The 20667-nt window shown below is 41.3% G+C and overlaps 1 protein-coding gene across 1 annotated transcript; it reads left to right on the top strand.

Moving 5' to 3' along the window:
* Positions 1–528: 528 nt before the first annotated feature.
* On the top strand, positions 529–15506 carry tmem150c (transmembrane protein 150C). The gene is given in 5 exon segments (XM_059989816.1): positions 529–619; positions 2053–2139; positions 10719–10846; positions 14329–14506; positions 15304–15506. Coding segments are annotated over 5 exon segments (687 nt in total).
* The last annotated feature ends 5161 nt before the right edge of the window (positions 15507–20667 follow it).

Consider the following 20667-nt stretch of genomic DNA (forward strand, 5'->3'; position numbering starts at 1 on the left):
ATATTCCAGACCCCTCTCCCAGCCCACCGAGATTGCCTGTTGGCCCGCCACCAATGCGCGCTAGGTAACAGCGTGGCTTTGAGGCCCAGTCCTCACATATACTGGCACATGTAGACCATTAGTAAAAACTCAACCAGACAGATATATATGTATATAGTCCAGACCCCTCAGTCCATTTTAAATCTTCAGTCGCTAAGCCACTCCCGGTAGAGCGCGATGGCTCGAATGCCTCTGGCGGCTGAAAAGCAAGCGACTCCGCAGCTTGAGGTCCAAGTCCATTGAGTGCCGCTAAAGTATCTGCAGCCGGCCACAACAGGGCTTATCTTCTGCCAAGCGAAACCCTGGGAGGACAGCTCCAACTCTGTTCTGGACACTGCGCCACACCACCCCCGGTGAAGCGTAACGGCTTCGTCCCGTCACTCTGGGTGGCTGCAAACAGGTGACACTGTGGCTTCAGGCCTAGTTATCACTACGACCGAGAACTAGGCCTTCTCCATCCTCCCCTGCTCGCATCCAATAAATCAGCGAATGGAACTTGCAGCGTACCAGATTAACAATGTTCCAAAGAGTTCTTTTGATCGCAAGAAAAGCAACCATGACAGCCACTTGCTATTTGACTGTAAGCCTCCATTGACTCGGGCAGAGCACGTTGTGTAGCTCCTTCATCATCTCCGGCAGCTAGCAACTCGCTGATGGTGTAAGCCCACAGTACTTTGTGTTCTTAATGTGCAGCAGGGTATTGAGATCATTAGACATACATTTAAACAGAACAGTAACACCGTTTGTTGACCCTGTAGAAGCCACTGCGACTAGTCGTGCTGCCACCTTGCCGGAATTTCAGGAACAAAGGGAAATAGAAGCTCTGTGGGCTTATGGCCAGTGTGGGAAACAGAGGCCTATAGGTGTAAAGTCTTTATATTTACTGAGTGTAATGGCTGACATTGCTTGAACACAAATCCTCCTCCATTGGCAGGGAAACCACACACTGGGACCCATAACATGAGCATTAGGAGACCTTGACCTTCTGACCAAATGGTCAGCAAGACCCAAGGGAGAGACCTGGACAGCCTGAGCTAGACACAGCTGCTGGGGGAGATGAGGGCCACTGGGTATCTGGGGAGTATACTCGAAGAAAGTAGTGGCCATGTTTTGGGTAGAGTGGAGTGGCCTCAATCAGGGGAAAGCTTGAGTGTCCAGCAGCTGGAGGGCGAATGGAGGCCAAACAGAGGGAGAGCAAAGGCATCAAGGAACAAAAAAGGGACAAGCTCCAAACATTGCTGCATCTGTTGGATGTTGTGGTATCTTGTCCCTCACACCTAGCATTTTATTTATCTGCCTGCTTGAATCACCATTTTAAAGAAATAACTGAACCTGTTTAAATAATTAAAATGCCTTCAGAATTGAAAAATCCCATTTTAAACACTTTGGTTATCTGGTGTGACCTACCCAGTTTGGTGTAATGGAATATCGAATGCATCATACTTTGCTTTAAGAGGGGAATGTTTTATATGTGAGCATTTCTGTAACCATTTGTGTAAATTCATAAAAGTTGTTCATTATCTGTCACTGAAAAGGGATTACCATCGAATAATGTTACTTCCTGCGAGTCAGTTAAGTAAAATCAATGTAAATATATATATATAATATGGGAAATGTAAATGGTGTTTAAACACAGTAAACAGTTTACATATGTAATTATTTCTAAAATCATTATGTCTGTTTTCTTTCTAGGAAACAGAAATGCAATTTACGCCCTCTTTTTTAAGGTATTGTGGTGAACTATGTGCCTGTCTGGACATGCCCCCTGCTGACTGCTCCTGTGGCTCCTCACACAGACCCCTGTATAAAGGCAATTGAGGCCTGAGTCTCAAGGATGTAGTATGGAGATCAACTACTGCTTGTTCCTTCTTCCGGTCAATAAAAGCCGATATCTCGCCTTTACGTCTCAGAGAGAGTAATTGATGGTGCATCAGGTATTTTGGGATTTTCTCTATTCAGTGCATTACCCTTTTATTCACTTGGGCCTTATGAGCTAATTGAGTACAAATTCAGTAACCTTTTTCTTTTTAAGCATTGTAGGTGATACCCCTCCTGAAAGCTGTATTTTTAGCCAAATGCTGAATATGACAGCATTTCTAGGTATGTAAGAATCAGTGCTAGATGTTTTCTACATTCATGAAAGTCGCTAAACTGAAAATAATTTATTTGTTTCAATATTTTAAACTGCTTGCAATTGGTGTCACTTTAGGATGGTTTGGGTAAGTCACTGGAAATTAACTTAGGTAGACTTATTCAACATGTTTTAATAAAGCTCAGTTTGATACATGCTGAGCATATCCCTAGAATATGCATCTTTTGCCAATGTTCTTCCAATTTAGGTAACCTAGCTATATTGCTTAGCAGACTTTTTGTGACATCTTATCAATTTATTTCCTGCCTATCTTTGTATCATCTACAGATTTATTTCTGGTTGAGGCCTTGTGCATCCCACTGGTTACACCTTGCTTTACATACTAGCGGATTCATACAATTCTATCTTCTGCAGTACCCTTGTATATGGAAGCTTACTGTATACCTTTTTGATATCCAGAAACACTGTCAGGCCTGTACAGGCAGGTACTTCCCAGTTTCCACAGGAGTCACCTGCCACTTGTTTCCAACGTATCACCTGCAGCCTATTTAAATCCAGCTCTCATCCAGAATCTTCACCTTTTGAACCAGCCAATCTCACCAGTTGCTCCTAGCCTTCAATGACCTTGTTAAGAGTCTGTTCTCTCTTGTTATGTGGCCTCTTGTGGGTCATCATTTTGAAGATTATTATTAAGGTTATTGCTCACCATTAAATCGTCTCCACTGCTCTGTGTTTGGGTCAAACCTCCTCAGCATTTCCTGACAGGATGAGTGAACTAGTGATTGGCCCAACTAAGTTTGCTTGCCTAAAGGAAGTTGTCCATCAACATGAGCACGTGGTCCAGAAACAGCAGGAAACTATTGACCATCTGCCTAACCTTCTCCAAGGCTGATACTTTCTGAAACCTATTTTCCTGATCCTACTCTCTATTAGCAACATCTAAATTTTTAAACCAATTTGTATCAAGTTTTAGAGAAACAGAACTTTATCTTTTCTACCTCTCATCTCAATACAGCAACCTTTGATAGTTAACCTCCTCCCTCTGAGCCACAGATCCCCAACCCAATGCAGCAACTTCCTAACCCAGTGCATCTTACATGTTAAGCTTCAGCCATCTCTGTATACTACAGACCAAGCTGAGATTGCCTCCATCATATCTCTCTTGACTGAGCGAACTCTAATCCTAACTGGGAAAATAAAACCATTATCTGCAAAAAATCAGGAATTCACTGCTGAGATGTGCCAGGTGGGAAGTGGAAGGGGGAGAGCGGATATGATTCTTTGCCTGCGTCAAGACTCATGTTCAATGCTGGAATACACCCTGGAGTACAGGACCCTCGTGGCGGAATGTGGCTGGAATGCAAAACAGCCACTGGCCCCTTACGGTCACGGCCTCTCGGAGTGCTTGAAAGATGAGCCGTCTGCCCAGGAGATGCCCTCCAGCCTCAAAGCCTCATTACTCTGGCTTTCCAAATTGACAAGCCCCTAATGGAACAACCCTTCAGATCATCAGGCAGAACCCCAGTTCCATTGCCAAAACCATTTCAGGCTGCAGGACCCTCATCATCAATACCTCCAGAGTCCATGCACTTAGGGGGAGCTCCCTTAACTGCCCCCCACCCCCACAGCATATGTCGGTGGAGAAACAACTTGTTTGCTTATTACAGAGCCGCTGCTATCAACCCAGTGCTCACTGTGTCTGGGTAAATGGCACCACCTAGTAGAGATGAGGGGCCTTCTATCTGGCAAGCTCCCCCAGTGCGTCATTCAAGTTCCATAGCCCAATTCTCTCGATTTGCCTTTCTCCACATCCTGACAGCTCTACACACACTGGAGGGTCTGGTGGATTCTGGTGCAACTTTCTGGACCAGGTGTGTGCGTGTGTGCATGTGTGTGTGTGTGTGTGTGTGTGTGTGTGTGTGTGTGTGTGTGTGTGTGTGTGTGTGTGTGTGTGTGTGTGTGTGCGTGCGTGCGTGTGTGTGTGTGTGTGTGTGTGTGTGTGCGTGCGTGCGCGTGCGTGTGTGTGTGTGTGTGTGTGTGTGTGTCCGTGCATGTGTGTGTGTGTGTGTGTGTGTGTGTGTGTGTGTGTGTGTCCGTGCATGTGTGTGTGTGTGTGTGTGTGTGTGCGCGTGTGTGTGTGTGCGTGTGTGTGCGTGTGTGTGTGTGTGTGTGTGTGTGTGTGTGCGTGTGTGTGTGTGTGTGTGTGTGTGTGTGTGTACGTGCATGTGTGTGTGTGTGTGTGTGTACGTGCATGTGTGTGTGTGTGCGTGTGTGTGTGTGTGTGTGTGTGCGTGTGTGTGTGTGTGTGTGTGTGTGTGTGTGTGTACGTTTATCTTGGACTCCCTATCAAGCCTATCTCTCACCCCTTCTGCATTATGGCCGTTGATGGATGTCCCTTGGGATCTGGGATGGCTGGTGTGTGCATATGAGCTTCAGAGAGCACTACGAGTCCATCCACTTCCTCCTGATTTACTTACCCAACACTCCTCTCATCTCGGGTTACCCTGGCTGTCCATTCACGACCCTTACTTCACCTGGTCATTCGCATTGTGTATTTAATATTTCAGTAATACTTGAGTAATCTTGTAAATACAAACCCCATTTCCAGAAAAGTTGGGATATTTTCCAAAATGCAATAAAAACAAAAATCTGTGATATGTTAATTCACGTGAACCTTTATTTAACTGACAAACATACAAAGAAAAGATTTTCAGTAGTTTTACTGACCAACTTAATTGTATTTTGTAAATATACACAAATTTAGAATTTGATGGCTGCAACACACTCAGCAAAAGTTGGGACAGAGGCATGTTTACCATTGTGTTACATCACCTTTCCTTCTAATAACACTTTTTAATCGTTTTGGAACTGAGGATACTAATTGTAGTAGATTTGCAATTGGAAACTTTGTCCACTTTTGCTTGATATAAGACTTCAGCTGCTCAACAGTCCGTGGTCTCCGTTGTCTGATTCTCCTCTTCATGATGCGCCATACATTTTCAATAGGAGATAGATCTGGACTGGCAGCAGGCCAGTCAAGCACACACACTCTGTGTCTACAAAGCCACGCTGTTGTAGCCCGTGCAGAATATGGTCTGGCATTGTCCTGCTGAAATAAGCATGGACGTCCCGGGAAGAGACGTCGCCTTGATGGCAACATATGTCTCTCTGAAATCCTAATATACGCCTCAGAGTCAATGGTACCTTCACATACATGCAACTCACCCATGCCGTGGGCACTGTTGCACTCCCATACCATCACAGATGCTGGCTTTTGCACCTTTCGCTGATAACAATCAGGATGGTCGTTTTCATCTTTGGCACAGAGAACTCGACGCCCGTTTTTTCCGAAAACTAGCTGAAATGTGGACTCATCAGACCACAGCACACTGTTCAACAGTCTTTTGGTCCATCTGAGATGAGCTCGGGCCCAGAGAACTCACTGGTGTTTCTGCATAGAGTTGATGTATGGCTTCCTCCTTGCGTAATACAGTTTCAAGTTGCATTTCTGGATCCAGCCACATTCTGTGTTAAGTGACAATGGTTTTCCGAAGTACTCCCGAGCCCAGGTGGCTATAATTGTCACAGTAGCATGACGGTTTCTTAGGCAGTGCCGCATGAGGGCAACAGTGGTTTCCGACCTTGCCCTTTACGCACTTAGATGTCTCTGAATTCTCTGAATCTTTTCACAATATTATGTACTGTAGATGTTGAAAGACCTAAATTCTCTGCAATCTTGCATTGGGAAATGTTCCTTTTGAACTGACTAACAATTATCTCACAAATTTTGGCACAAAGGGGTGAGCCACGACCCATCCTTGCTTGCAAAGATTGAGCCTTTGATGGACACTTCTTTTATACCCAGTCATGATGCCTCACCTGCTACCGATTAGCCTGCTTAATGTGGAGTCTTCCAAACCGGTGCTACTTGAATATTTTGTGCACTTTTCAATCTTATTTTAACTCTGTCCCAACTTTTGTTGAGTGTGTTGCAGCCATCATATTCTAAATTTGTGTATATTTACAAAATACAATTAAGTTGGTCAGTAATACTATTGAAAATCTTTTCTTTGTACTTTTGTCAGTTAAATAAAGGTTCATGTGAATTAACATATCACAGATTTTTGTTTTTATTGCATTTTGGAAAATATCCCAACTTTTCTGGAAATGGGGTTTGTAGATTTGATAAAGCAGTCTTGTTCATTTAAATAATTCATTATGGGTGATGTGTATAAATATGTGAACTGCATATGTCATCACACTGTCACATGACACACGCGCGCTTCGCTTAGTTAGACTCACATTTCGGACTCCCATCTCTTCTTTTGAATTAGTTTCATGTTTTTAAGTTACAAAACACAACAATCTGGTTCAATGTTGCGTTGGGGACCCACGTGCCAGACAATCTACCTGCAACCTCAGTGAATTTCACCATAAATCAGTAGAGACTGTGGAACACTTGACCTTACCACACCCCCAGCAGGGTACCACAACTTAGCCATTGCCTTCAGTAAAAGGGAAGCCAGCCATCTTGCTGCCTCACAGACCTCACAACTGCATGATCAACCTCCTCTTCGGCACCACCCCTCCCGGAGTTTGTCTGTTCTCCCTCTCCCCTCCTGAGAGCTAATCCATGAATGATTATATCACTAAAATGCTACAGAATGGCTTCAATTGCTCATCCCAGTCCCCAGCTGGTGCATGGTTCTTCATTGTCAAAAAGAAAGATGGGTGTCTTCGTCCCTGTTGACCCTAGACTCAACAAAATGACCATTGAGTACCACTGCCCTCTTCTGTTAATGGGTAATGCATTGGAAACACTCCACAGGGCCCCAAATCTTCACCAAGCTGGATCTACAGATACAATCTTATCCACAACCATCAGGGGGATGAGTGGAAAACGTCATTCATAACACCGTCTGACAACCACAACTTTTTGGTGATGCTTTGTGGACATTTCAGCTGTTTTCCATGCCTTCATTAATGAGATCCTCTGAGACATGCTACACAGGTATGTGTTTGTCTACCTTGATGACATCCTCATCTTCTCCAAGGATTCCCAAGACCACGTCTGTCAAGTCCATTCAGACTTTCAGTGTTTCCTCAGAAATCAATTGTACCGTAGAAATGTCATTTGTGCCTTGGGTTATGTCCTTTCGCCCATGGCATAATCATGGACCCAGAGAAAGTGTGTGTTGTCGTTGGAATGGCCCTGACCACACGTCCTCAAACAGCTGCAGCACTTGTTGGGCTTCTCCAACTTTTACTGCCGTTTCTTCAGATACTATAGCCAAATTGATGCTCCTCATACCTCCCTCACCAAGTCACCTAATTCATGGATAACCTGGTCTGCTGCCACAAACCATGCTTTTGAGGAGCTCAAGAGATGTTTCACCACCAATCTCATTCTCCAACATCCAAAACCCTCCAGACCTTTTGTGGTAGAGATTGACTCATCTGACTTGGGGGCCGCAGCCATTCTCTCCCAGTGAGGACTAGATGTGAAGACACACCCATGTGCCTTCTTCTCATGTAAGCTTAACTCTACAGCGTTATGGTATAGGAGACAGAGCTGTTTGCCATCAAATGGGCCTTTGAGCTGAATATGCAGGAAATGTCCACTGACCTCGAAAGCCTCATCACTCTGACTCTCCAAATTGATGAACGCCTTATGGAACAACTCTCCAGACACTTAGTCCCATTCTCAGAACTATTTCAGTCTGTAGGATCTCATTATAAATGCCTCCATTATCTATGCAGTTAGGGTGGCACCCAGCCTGTGGGCTGTGCCTCGTTGTCCACCTGAGATCTGCATTTGTGCACCATCTCCTGTAGGTTCTTGCCCCAGTTCATTTGCCCTTCAAGATTACCCATGATATCAATCCAGTCATTTACTTTCTCCAGCTGCCCCTACCTTACACGTGTCCTGCCTCAAGCCCAGTGTTCATGGATCGCTCAATCCACCTGAGCCTTCTTCCCTGGAGCCTAGGATGGTGGTAGGTAATCCAAGTGTACATAGTTTGCCAGTTGATTAATTAAGGTTATTATGGATGGGGTCTGCAGTACTTGGATGTCTGAGAAGGGTATGGACTGGAGGGGAGATTTTGAATTCCATCCAGTTTCATCTTGGATCTATTGCTATCAAGGAATTCCACTGGACTCTTCTGGATCATCCTGGGTTATCGGATGCTGGCCGTAGGAGGGGGAGTATTCTTGTCAAGTCTGCACAAGCAAACACTCCCAGTCTCCACCCATCTAACAGGAGTCACCTGCCACTCGTTTCTGACATGGCACTTATAGACTTTTAAACCCAGCACTTATTCACAATCCTTGTTCACTCATTAAAGCAGCCAGCCTTCAGTTACCTTCTACATTTCCTCACCAGTGTTGTATCTATTTGTTTCTCTTTATTCACACTGTTCAATTAAACCTCAAGCAGCTCTAATAAAATTTACCAACATGGTTTTTCCTTTCATGAGACAATGTTGACTCCACTTAGTATTAAGGTTCTGATAATGAATGCTTACATTATTTGGATGACAGAATGCTAGGATAACTACTCTGGTTTCCTATTTTTTGCCTTCCTCTATTTTACTGCTACATTTGGGTATTGCAGATTGCTGGGACCCATCTAGAATTCTGGACCTTAGGGAAAATTGCAATCAGTATACTTCTCTTACATTTATCATTTCTATTAAAGCTTCAGTAGGTAGAGAATTAGGTCCATGAGATTATTATCCTTTAGCTGCATTAGTGTGCTTGCTTTGTACCTTTTTAGCTAGTGATAATGAGTGTTTTGAATGGCTTTGGCAGACTCAGACTGAAGTTGTAAGCAGTAAGGCAATGAGAATTCTGTTTGAGTTTCCAAACTAAGCCATTGGGAAAAAAATCAAAAGTCAAAAAAATTTATGTTTACCTCTAATATGTCTACATAATCCTCTTACAATCATCCAGTGGATGCTGGAATTGTGAAATAAAGACAAAATGTTGAAAATATGTTTCAAGCCATCATATTTATGGAAAATAAAGTAGAGTTAATGTTTCGTGAGGATGACTTTCTGAGCTGGCATATTAATTCTTTCTACCTACACAGATCTACCCTGGCTTACTGAATGTTTCCATTTTTTTGGTTCTTATTGTAAGATACTTCTCTGAATGTAGTTCAAATGATGTATATATAGGTGTCAGAGACTTTCTAAATGGATTGTATTGCAGCTAGAATTCACAATCTAAAATCAGACAGTTTGACTACAATAGAGCAGAATCAGAATCAGGTTTATTATCACTGACAAATGTTGTGAAATTTGTAGTTTTGTAGTACAGAGCAATACATTAAAAATGACTATGTTACCATAAGAATATATAAAACTAGTTAAATGATGCAAAAAGTGAACAAAATAGTGGGGTCGTGTTCAGGAGAAATCTTCCTGCTAGTGGGCCAAGAGGATAATCTTTCTGGTGTGTGTGTGTGTGTGTGTGTGTGTGTGTGTGTGTGTGTGTGTGTGTGTGTGTGTGTGTGTGTGTGTGTGTGTGTGTGTGTGTGTGTGTGTGTGTGTGTGTGTGTGTGTGTGTGTACACTTGTGGCTCTGGGGAAATCAAGAAAGATACATATCACAAGTTGCATTTAGTGCACCTGTGCATAAGCATGTTGTAAAGTTCTTCATGGTCATTTTTTGAAGTGCCTTATTGTGATTTAAGTTACAAGCAGCAAGCAATGAGAATTATCATTTTGAACACTGCAAGATTTCACAAACAGCAATGGATTAATTGTTAGAAATAGATTTAGAATTTATTATTTGGATGTCACCAAGAAAAAGAGCATGTGGCACTACAGCAATTTCAGAAGAAAAGAATCACTGGCTGCCTTTAATTTTTCCTCCTGGTGCTGCCAAACCTTGCTAGTTCTCTCTATGAAAATTAATTTGACAATACAGATTTATTACTTTGGAAGGTAGACAAATAAGAAAATAAAGCAGAAAACTTTGAAAAGTTTAGCAATCCATTCACCTCCTGTGGGGAGAACAGAGTTAAGCTTTTAGCTTTAGATCTGTTGGTATTAATTCCTCTGTTCTCTCCACAGATACAGGACTGATTTGCTAAGTGTTTTTTGCATTTTATGTTTTTTTTGTTTGCAATTTGCAACATATGCATTTTCTAATCAATTTGCTTTTTATTGTAGACTAAGAAGACTTTGACCTTCAAACTTATTATTATGGGTCTCAAGTAATTTCCATGTGGATTTAGGATACATGGAGCCAGCCACTTTATCCCCCAAGTGCCTTGGGATCCTCATTACCATGCTGCTTAGAACTTCCATCTTTGTCCTCTTAAGCTAATAATTAGTAGATGCATAAAATTTTCTTAAAAATGCTTGCAATACTAGTTTACAGCAGCAGTTAATACAGAGGGACTCTTTCTCTTCAAAATGCTTTAGAAATTCAGGATGACTTGCTATCTCACAGTTAATAGATAGTGAACATAGTGATTATGAGTTAGTATAGGTCATTGTGGCAGAGGCTGATCCATCATATCTGTTTATTCCTTTGCCCCTCCCTCTTCTATCACCTCCCTGACCCCTACCTAATAGTGACTGGTGTTGCTGTCCTCCATTATTCGCAGCTTAAAGCAAAAGTGATGAAACCATGGCTCAATATCTTTGGGCTGATAATACTTTCTCTACCTTCTTTTGGAATGACAATAGTAGCGAATTTTCAGGTAAACCTCCATATTCATCAACTTTCCCTGTACATCAGCTCTGTTTTAGTGAAGCTGACATCCTGGCACAGGGAACACAAAGTTCATTGTAATCTCAGCAATTACTGTAGGGTGGGTAAAGCTTAGAAATTTATTATAACTTTGAGGAAATGCAGTGTAAACACCAATGTGGTCTTCTGCAGATGACCAGTGGAGAGATGCAACACAATGTGAATAGACATGCCAACTAGATTTGAGAACAACAAGAAAAAGATATATACTGTATACTTTAGGATAGGAGCCTAATGTCACATATGGAATTTTTCTCAAATGTTTTTGGCGTCGCCATAACTTTGGCAGGAGATTTGCGGAAATTAGGAAGAAACGATGACTGATCCAATCCTCCATCTGCTGTTTTGCTAAAGATCGGGGATATTCTGTGAAAATTTCACACCACCACCTGTAAATTTTCATTGCATTTACCCGGAATGGATAATCTTCAAAGACATTTCTCTCTCATTTCTATTTCATTGACTCACATGGTGGATATAAACAAGGAAAACTATTCTTCCCATTGTAGCTGATCCATCTGATTTCCTGCAGCAACATCAAAATACAGCATACAAATTCCCCAGATTCAACTTCCATTATCATATATATGGATCCTTGAAGTGTCACTCTCTGCATGAGATTGATGTTTTTGACAGATATTTTGTGTCTCATTGATCAAATTTGCATGCTAGTGGTAAAAAATTATATTAAATAATGTTAGTAAACTTTGATTTCAATCAATCAATAAAGTATTTTTCAGCTACAGTTTTGCATAGGAGAATTAGCTATGCTGTTTAATCTCAAAATCTTAAATATCAGTAACTGGGCATATACTGTAAAGTAATCGTGAATAAAAGAAAATTTGATTGACTAGGTTATCCCGAAACTAGTCAGCCATCCAAACTTGCCACCACAATGCCTGACATATCACGGAGGGCAGATCAAACTTAAAAACCTCAAGCTTTTAGGGTACTTGAAAGGGGTCCATTTGCTGTAGGAGGCAAAATAGTTTGAGTTGTTAGATTTTGAGACCCTACCCTTGAAAACACGAAGCGATCTTTTGCCACTGATATCAAAAGCCTTTGTGGGTTTCAACTTCTGTTAGTGAAACATATAAAAACTTTTCAATGAATGTAAATAATTTTAAGAAACTTAAATATAAAAAATATTAATTAAAATAACTAAATATGTTAGAAATTAATTAGAATATCAAGATGAATGAAACAAAAGGTAATAAAACATTTATTTAGCTCAGTGACCCATTCGGTTGAATAGGGTTGCACTACATACATTAGCCATCCTTGGATTAAAGTGATGGACCAGAAGCAAAACATATCTGATACCACTCCTTAACATGTATACACTCTGCCACTGGCCTCAGTAAGAGGAAAGAATAGGAAGACAATGTACTTACACCTTCCCACTAGCTCGTTGCCAACTTCAATTTTCGACACACAGGTTCAAAAGTTGAGATAAATTGATAATTGAGAGTCAGGCAACTTGCTGTTGCATATATAAGTGTAAGGTAAAAGAAAGAACAGTCTGCCCCAATATTTTTTGAAGATTGGTTCCAAATGAAATTTTGCCCTGAATCTTTCTTTTCTTTCTTGGTTTCATGGCTACCCAGAGAAGAAGAATTTCAGAGTTGTATACTTTGAAATTGAATGAACCTTTGGACTTTTGAAATTGAACAGATTTCTATTTAGTTGACTAACATAATTGATGCAAATGAGGAAAATCATTCTTTCTAACTTAGCTACATGACAACAGCTTTTGTTAAAAGATGATTTATTATCATACATTGAATATGATGGTCTATGAAGTATATGTTGAGTTTAGGAGGTCAGGAGTGAACAAATCCCTTGATGACAATAAGAATATTCTTAAGAGGGAGATCAGGAAGGCAATGAGATATTACGAGCTGGATCTGGCAGGGAAGGTTAAGAAAAATTCCAAGGGATTCTATAGCTATATTATGAGTTAAAGGGTGGCTAGGGAGGGACTAGGACCACCTATATCTTGAGCTGCAGGAGATGGGTGGCAATTCTAATGAGTATTTCTCCTTGGTGTTTACTGAAGAGAAAATAATGGCTGTTCAAGAGATAAGGGAAACAAGTGGAGATAATTTGTAGGATATTCGTTATACCAGGGAGTAGGTACTTGTAGCCTTACAGCATGTTAAGGTGGATAAGTTCCATGGCTTGATCAAGTGCACCTTGGACTTTGTGAGAAGTTAAATAAGAAATTGTGGAGGCACTTAGTCAGGCCCTGGGGATTTATCCACCTTAGCATGATGTAAGGCTGCAAATACCTCCTCCTTTATTTCTGGAAGAGTGACAGATAGATTTCAATATGGTATGTGGTGTGCAGTGATGCATTTTGGAAAGTCAAACCATTGTAGGAATTATTCTATGAATGGTAGGTCACAATGGAATGCAATAGAATAGGGGAGCCTAGGAATACAGGTGCATAGTGTGGTAAACCATGTATCGTGTCTGGACACACCCCTCTGCTGACTGCTCCTCCCACAGGCCCCTGAATAAAGGTGGTTGGGGCACTGCTCCTCCCTCAGTCTTCAACATGGTCATGCCCATTTTTGCTGTTAATAAAAGCCTATCATTTTGTACTCTACTTCCAGTCTCCTAGAGTTATTGATAGCACATCACATAGTCTGTTGAAAACACCATCAGAGGGAGATTGGGTGATGTAAAACGTTTTTAATATGCTGGCTTTCATCAGTCATGGCACTAAATATAGGAGCTGGGACTCCATGTTACATGTGTGACTCACTGGTGAGGCACACTTGGAGTATTGTGTGCAGTATTGGTCACCCTGTTACTGGAAAGGCGTGTTTAAAATGGAAAGAGTACAGAAAATATTTATGAGGATGTTTCCAAGTGTAGAGTGTTGAGCTAAAGGGAGAGATTGACCAAGTTAAATGTACTCTTTGAAACATAGGAGAATGAGGTGTGATCTTAAGGAGGTTTAATAAAACCATGAGCGGCTTAGATAAGGTGGATGGTAATATCTCTTCTCTAGGGTGGGGGAGTCTAAAATAGAGAAGCATTGATTTAGGGTGAGAGAGCTAAGATTTAAAAGGGACCTGAGGAGCAAAGTTTTCACACAAGGGGTGGTGTGTATGTGGAATAAGCTGCCAGAGGAAATGGATGAGGCAGATATAATAGTAACATTTATGAAGCATTTGGATAGGTACATGCTGGGATAGGGCTTAGAAGGATATGAGCCAATGCAGTAAATCAGGACTAGCTTAGTGGGCACTGTTATTGGCATGGATTCATTGGGTCGAAGGGCCTGTATGCATTCTGTATAGCTTTATGACTCTCTGATTCTTAACATGGATATTGTTAAGATCCAGTACACTGTAATAATTTTTTAAATGCTGAAATAAAAGTATTTAGTTTCAATAATAACCTTATTTTTCATGCTCCTAGCTGTCTAATGATAGAATGGTACATAACGTTGGTGCAGTCATCACCATTGGCTTTGGAACAGCAGACTGTTAGATTCAAGCAGTTCTGACTTTCCAAGGGAATATAAATAATGAAGAGTGAAGACTTGGAATCCTCCGTGTTTTCCTCTCAGTGGTAATCACCTTGGGGTTCATTGCATGTATCTTTTCCCCTAAACGTGCATTGAGCTGGCTTTGGAACAGTGAGCTAAAATCATCAAAATATTGAGTACCTGGAGATTTAGTGCAGTTTCTTACTTTAGCTTATTACTTTTCTGGTTTGGTTTTTGAAATTGTATCATGGCCATCTACATTCAGTCAGAAGAGAATGGTTCAATGTTTGACTCTTTGGAATACTGTAATTAGTTTCAGCAGCCTTTCCTTTCCTACACTGACTGATCAGCTAAATATTCCCAGCATTTATTTCAAATCTTAAAACTTTTTTTTTACTTTCACTTTCTTCCAAATTCAGGGTTTCTTTGAATTTCCATTAGGACATATTTCTAACATGTTCACCTGTGAGTTTTTGTATATAAACATTATTTTTAATGTGGTATTAGTTGGATGTGAATCCTGCATGATGTTGTTTCATTTAGTGAACACAATGAAGTTAACACATATCAGTTATGTTTGAATTATATCAGCACAGATATATAAATGAAAAGCAGGAATAACTGATTCAGTCCTTCAATTCTGTTCTGCCACTTAATAAGAGACTTCTAGTTAAGTATATGGTTGATAGAAAAATGGAAGGTTATTTGGGAAGGAAAGGTTAGATTGATCTTAGGGTAGGTTAAAGGGTCAGCACAATATTGTGGGCTGAAGGGCCTGAACTGTACTATACTGTTCTTTGTTCTATGTACAATAAGATGATTGCTGATATGTGAAATAATTAGGCAAAATGTAAAAAAAATGCTTGAAAATTATTTGCTGAGTTCCTTAACCATGTTTTATACAGACTTTCTTCTGCTAGCTCAGCATAGCTACTTGCATGGAGCAGGAGTTCAGTGGACTTCAATAACATGTTTACTCTTGTATGAAGTAACATTTGCAGTGGACTTTTGGCATTATGCTTTTGAGGTCCATGATATAGAGAAGCAAACAAATTCAATGGAAAACATGTCCAATGTCATCTCTGAGTATTATTCAGAGCATGTATAGAGAAAAGAATTATTGATACTGCCATTTTAATGGCCCAGAATACTAGTAGAGATATGTCCAACTGTTACTTTAAATATAAATTCATTGTTTTGAATCTGTTTATCTATTGGTACGTATAATAATTATGTGAAATTATCTTTTAATGTAAGGATCTAGTCATGAACTTCAGATAGTTCACTAATCCACAATTGAATCAGCTTCCACCACTTTATCAGAACATTGCAGCTCACTTCATACGTAAACTCTTCCATCTCACCTCTAGTTCTTTTGCCAATTTCCTTAAATCTGTGTCCGCTGGTTCCCACCTTTGTGTCATTGTAATCATTTCATATTGTTCCATCAGTACCATTAATTGTTTTGCACATCTCTTTCCTTGATTCAAAGAACAACCATTGCTTCTCTAGACTCATATGTAACTGAAGTCCTGCAGTCCTGGTACTGCTTTAGTAAATCTCCAGAAGACAGCAATATTTTGTAGTATAGAACTAGTGGTGCAGTGCTCCAAGTGGGGGGGTTAAACAATGACTTATTCAAGTTCCATAAACATTCTTGTTTTTGCCTGTTACAAAACAACTTGCCAACATCCTATCAGATTCCCTTTTTCAGCCCTTTAGCTCTTCCAACTGTCACCTCCCAGCTTCTCACTTCTTTCCCTCTCCCCCACCCATCTTCCCTCTTACTTGGTTTCACCTACCACCTGACAGCTTGAGCTCCTTCCCTCCCACCACCTTCTAATTCTGGTTTCTTCCCCCTTCCTTGCCAGTCCTGATGAAAGGTCTTGCCCTCAACCATCTACTGTTCATTATTCTTTTCAGATGCTGCCTGCCCTGCTGAGCATTTTGTGTATGTTGTTCTGGATTTCCAGCATCTGCAAAATCTCCTTATGTTTATGATTTTTCAACATCCTTTATAAGTTTGTGGATGTGCCCTTGGGTCTCATTTATGGTACCTTTATATTATAAAAATATGTCATTGCATTTTTCTGCATCTCCTTTCCCTTCCTATCAGAAAGCATTGTTTCACACATCCCTGTCTTAAGTTGTGTCTGTCCACTTCGTCAGAATATCTAAGTCCCTAGTTACAGGTCGAGGCTCTTCATTAGGGGTCTGGACCCAACACATTGACTGTCAATTTCAGTTCACAGATGCCACCTGACACCTCCAGCATCCCTCATTATCTTAACACTGAAGGATAAGCAACGGGCGAGGGAATATGTAGTGTCACTTGTCTTGTTGAACAAGGGCATATAGTTCAAACAGCCATTAGGGCTTATATTCACGAAAGCAAAAATGTTGCTGGTTGCCTGAGGGTTCCTTTGTAAAAAAATGTATTTGTTATTGACTCCAGCATAAACATGAACTGGCAGTCAACTCTCCCACTGCAGAGCAGACTTTAAAGGATTCATGGAGGCAGACTTTGGAAAGAATTGTGATAGGAGAGGGGCATGTTCAAAGGCTCTAAGTTAAGTCCAGCATCCATCCCTCACCAGTTAACTGCCTGCTGCTCACCCCCACCATGTCTAGCTACTTTGTTTTCTGGGGGCCATTAAGCTGTCTCTTGAATCTGCTGCTGGTACTTTTTGCTCTGTAAGAAAGGAGGCTTTGAGCTGTACAGTCCACTGTGTAATAAGCAAACTGTGCCTCTACTATGCTTTCCCTTTTTAAGCCCATTCTTTTATTTGGTACTTGATTTACTGATATCCAAAGTTTTATCTATTTCAGCCTTGAGCATACTGTGGTTGAATGTCAGTAGTCTGCTAAAGTATTAACTACCAAAGATTTACAACCTCACTGCAAAAGAACTGTCTTACCTAAACGTCTTTTCATTTATCCCCAGAGTATACCCTCTAGTTCTGGTCTCTCCAGATAAACAGAAAACTTCAGCATCCGCTGTCAAACCTCTCGCAGTATTGAGAATGTCAAAGAGATCTCCTGGAGTCATAGCATCAATAAGGCACAGAAAAAAGGTGACTCAAAGACTGTCTATGAATAACCACCCATTTACATTAGTTCTTCACTAATTCTGTTTTGTGCTCCCTATATTCCTATCAATTCCCTTAAGTTCTACCATTCATCTACAAACTAGGGGCAAATCATAGCAGCCAAATAATGTACCAATCTGTATGCCTGGATTACTTGACTAAAGCTTGGTATAATGTGGAGAATATGCAGATTCCTGAGGTCAGGGTTAACCCTGGGCCACTGGAGCAGTGAGGTAGCAACTCTACTAGTTGTTCCACCATGGGGCATACAGGGCAGTCTTTATCGATCTCTCCTTATAAATCACACTATTTTCTGCATCAGTTCAGTGAATCATACTCTTCACTGTAAGTAATGAACAGTGGGAGTACATTTTGGAGATAGTAATCACAATTCTATCTCTTTTACCATAGCTTTGGAGAGGGATAGGAACAGACAAGTCAGGAAAGCGTTTAATTGGAGTAAGGGGAAATACGAGGATATCAGGCAGGAAGCTGGAAGCATAAATTGGGAACAGATGTTCTCAGGGAAATGTACAGAAGAAATGTGGCAAATGTTCAGGGGATATTTGCGTGGAATTCTGCATAAGTATGTTCCAATGAGACAGGGAAAGGATGGTAGGGTACAGGAACCATGGTATACAAAGGCTGTTGTAAATCCAGTCAAGAAGAAAAGCAGAGCTTAGGAAAGGTTCAGAATGCTAGGTGATGATAAAGAGCTAGAAGATTATAAGGCTTGCAGGAAGAAGCTCAAGAATGAAATTAGGAAGAGCCAGAAGGGGCCATGAGAAGGCCTTGGCCAACAGAATTAAGGGAAACCCCAAGGCATTCTACAAGTATGTGAAGAGCAAGAGGATAAGATGTGAGAATAGGACCAATCAAGTGTGACAGTGGAAAAGAGTGTATGGAGATAGCAGAGGTACTTAATGAGTACTTTGCTTCAGTATTCACTGCGGAAAAGGATCTTGGCAATTGTAGGTGTAGGTGTAGAAATCTGCAGAAAAATGCAAACACAAGGAAATCTGCAGAAAGATCTCCTCGTGTTTGTGTTTTTACATTCACTACTGCGAAGCCTCTGCCAATGATGCCTATACTGAAGAAGTTTAAATCTTCTTTTCAACGGGAGTTCAATGAAACCCTCTCTCGCTGCTCCCCATCTAAAATTTCTTCAGCCCTTCAACTTTTCAATCATATTTTGACCCAGACCTGCTATTACAGCCATATATCTTTCCTTGGAATGTGTCTCCGCCGCCAACTGACTCCAGTTGGCTTCAGGATCTGTTTTCGAGCTTCTCAACTTGGCCCTTTTGCCAATCACCTTTCCAGCTTTTAGCTTCACCCCACCCCCTCCTGTCTTCTCCTATCATTTCGGATTTCCCCCTCTCCCTCCTACTTTCAAATCTCTTACTATCTATTCTTTCAGTTAGTTCTGACGAAGGGTCTCGGCCCAAAACGTTGACAGTGTTTCTTCCTATAGATGTACCTCAGAAGTCCAGTTCTTGTAACTATCTTTCCAGGTGTCCACTTGTCTACTCAGTAATCACACGCTAGGACTTCCTGTCCAACCTCGAAGCTCCTTGCTGATTCACTTAGCAACTGGTTGAGCTGTTCATTCTGCACTTCCCTCTGTATTTCAGGAGGCCTATATGAGTTCTCAGATTCCTGCTCATGAACAGCATTGCAGGTCGATTTGACGTTGAATGAACCGAGTTCTGATATACAGAAAGGAAGTTGGCAACCTTGTGATGTGGAGGAGTGTCCTCCTTGTCCATCACTTTAATGGACTTCTTGAAGGTTTGTATAAACCTTTCAGCTAATTCATTTGTTGCTGGGTGGTGAGGTGAGGAGCTGACTTGAAATATCTGATGCCATTTTTCTTCATGAACAGCCTGAATTCTTATGACATGTGTTGTGGTCCATTGTGCCTCACAATTTTTTCAGGTAAGCCATTTCTGGCGAAGATGGTCCTCAGAGTGAAGGCGATCTTTGCTGATGTGTTTGATTTCATTGGTATAGCCTCCAGCCACTACGAATGAGCATCCACAGCAATCAGAGATGTGGAATCCATGAATGGCTCGGCAAAGTCAATATATACTCTTTACCATGGTGATGATAGCATCCAGTCCCACGGGTGTAACGGTGCCTGTGGGGCTGCATTTTGAACATGTTGGCATCCCAAACAACTTTTAGCCAAGTCTTCAATCTGCCTTATCTATTCCTGGCCATCGTACGTAGCTCCAGGTGAGACTCGTTATCTTGACTGTACCCAGGTGTCCTTCAAACAGATTCTCCAAAACTCTGGTGCGCAGCTTAGAGGGAACCACAACATGAGGTCCACACATCAGTGTTCTTTGGCATACTGACAATTGGTCTTGTCTTGCTGAGAACTCTGGAAACATAGGGCTATCATGAGCTGGCCATCCTTGCATGATGATGTCATAGACTTTTGACAAAGTCAGGTCATTCCTTGTTTCCCTTTGTATTTATGAATTTGTTACAGGCAATTCATCTGGTGTGGAACATTTCTGCTGGGCCACAGTATGAAGACTTTACTTCTTCAGTTGTCAGCAGTAGAAGATGTGACAAGCTGTCAGCATTGCTGTGTTGTTTGGTACCCTTGAACTCTATGTTATAATGGCAGGCTCTTAGGAAGAGCGCCCAACGTTGTAACCGGGTAGCTGTCATCACTGGAATTCCCTGGCTGGTTTTGCAAATGGACACAAGGTGCTGGTGATCTGTCACTATCATAAGCTTTTGATCGTAGAGGTAGTGGTGGAACTTCTTTATTCCCCACACTAGACTAAGGGCCTCTCAGTCATTCTGTGCATAATTGCATTCTGCGCTCATCAGTGATCTTTAAGCAAATGGAATTGGACATTCAGAACCATCTTTCATAGTAAATGACAAAATGGAACCAATGCCATAAGGGAACACATCGCATAACTGTTTGACAGGCAGGGATGGGCCATAATGAGTGAGCAGTTTATCTGATGTTATTAGTCTCTTTGTTTCCTTGAATGCTCTTTCACATCTTTCTGACCACTCCCACTTTGCTCTTGTCTGCAACAGAACATTCAATGGGTACAACACTGTAGCAATGTTTGAGAGAAACCAGCAGTAGTAGTTTACAAGGCCCAAGTATGACCTGAGTTGTGACACGTTCTTCGGTTTGGGTGCCTGTAG

The sequence above is a fragment of the Hypanus sabinus genome, chromosome 14 (assembly GCF_030144855.1).
Source record: "Hypanus sabinus isolate sHypSab1 chromosome 14, sHypSab1.hap1, whole genome shotgun sequence".
In the NCBI taxonomy this organism is placed as follows: domain Eukaryota; kingdom Metazoa; phylum Chordata; class Chondrichthyes; order Myliobatiformes; family Dasyatidae; genus Hypanus; species Hypanus sabinus.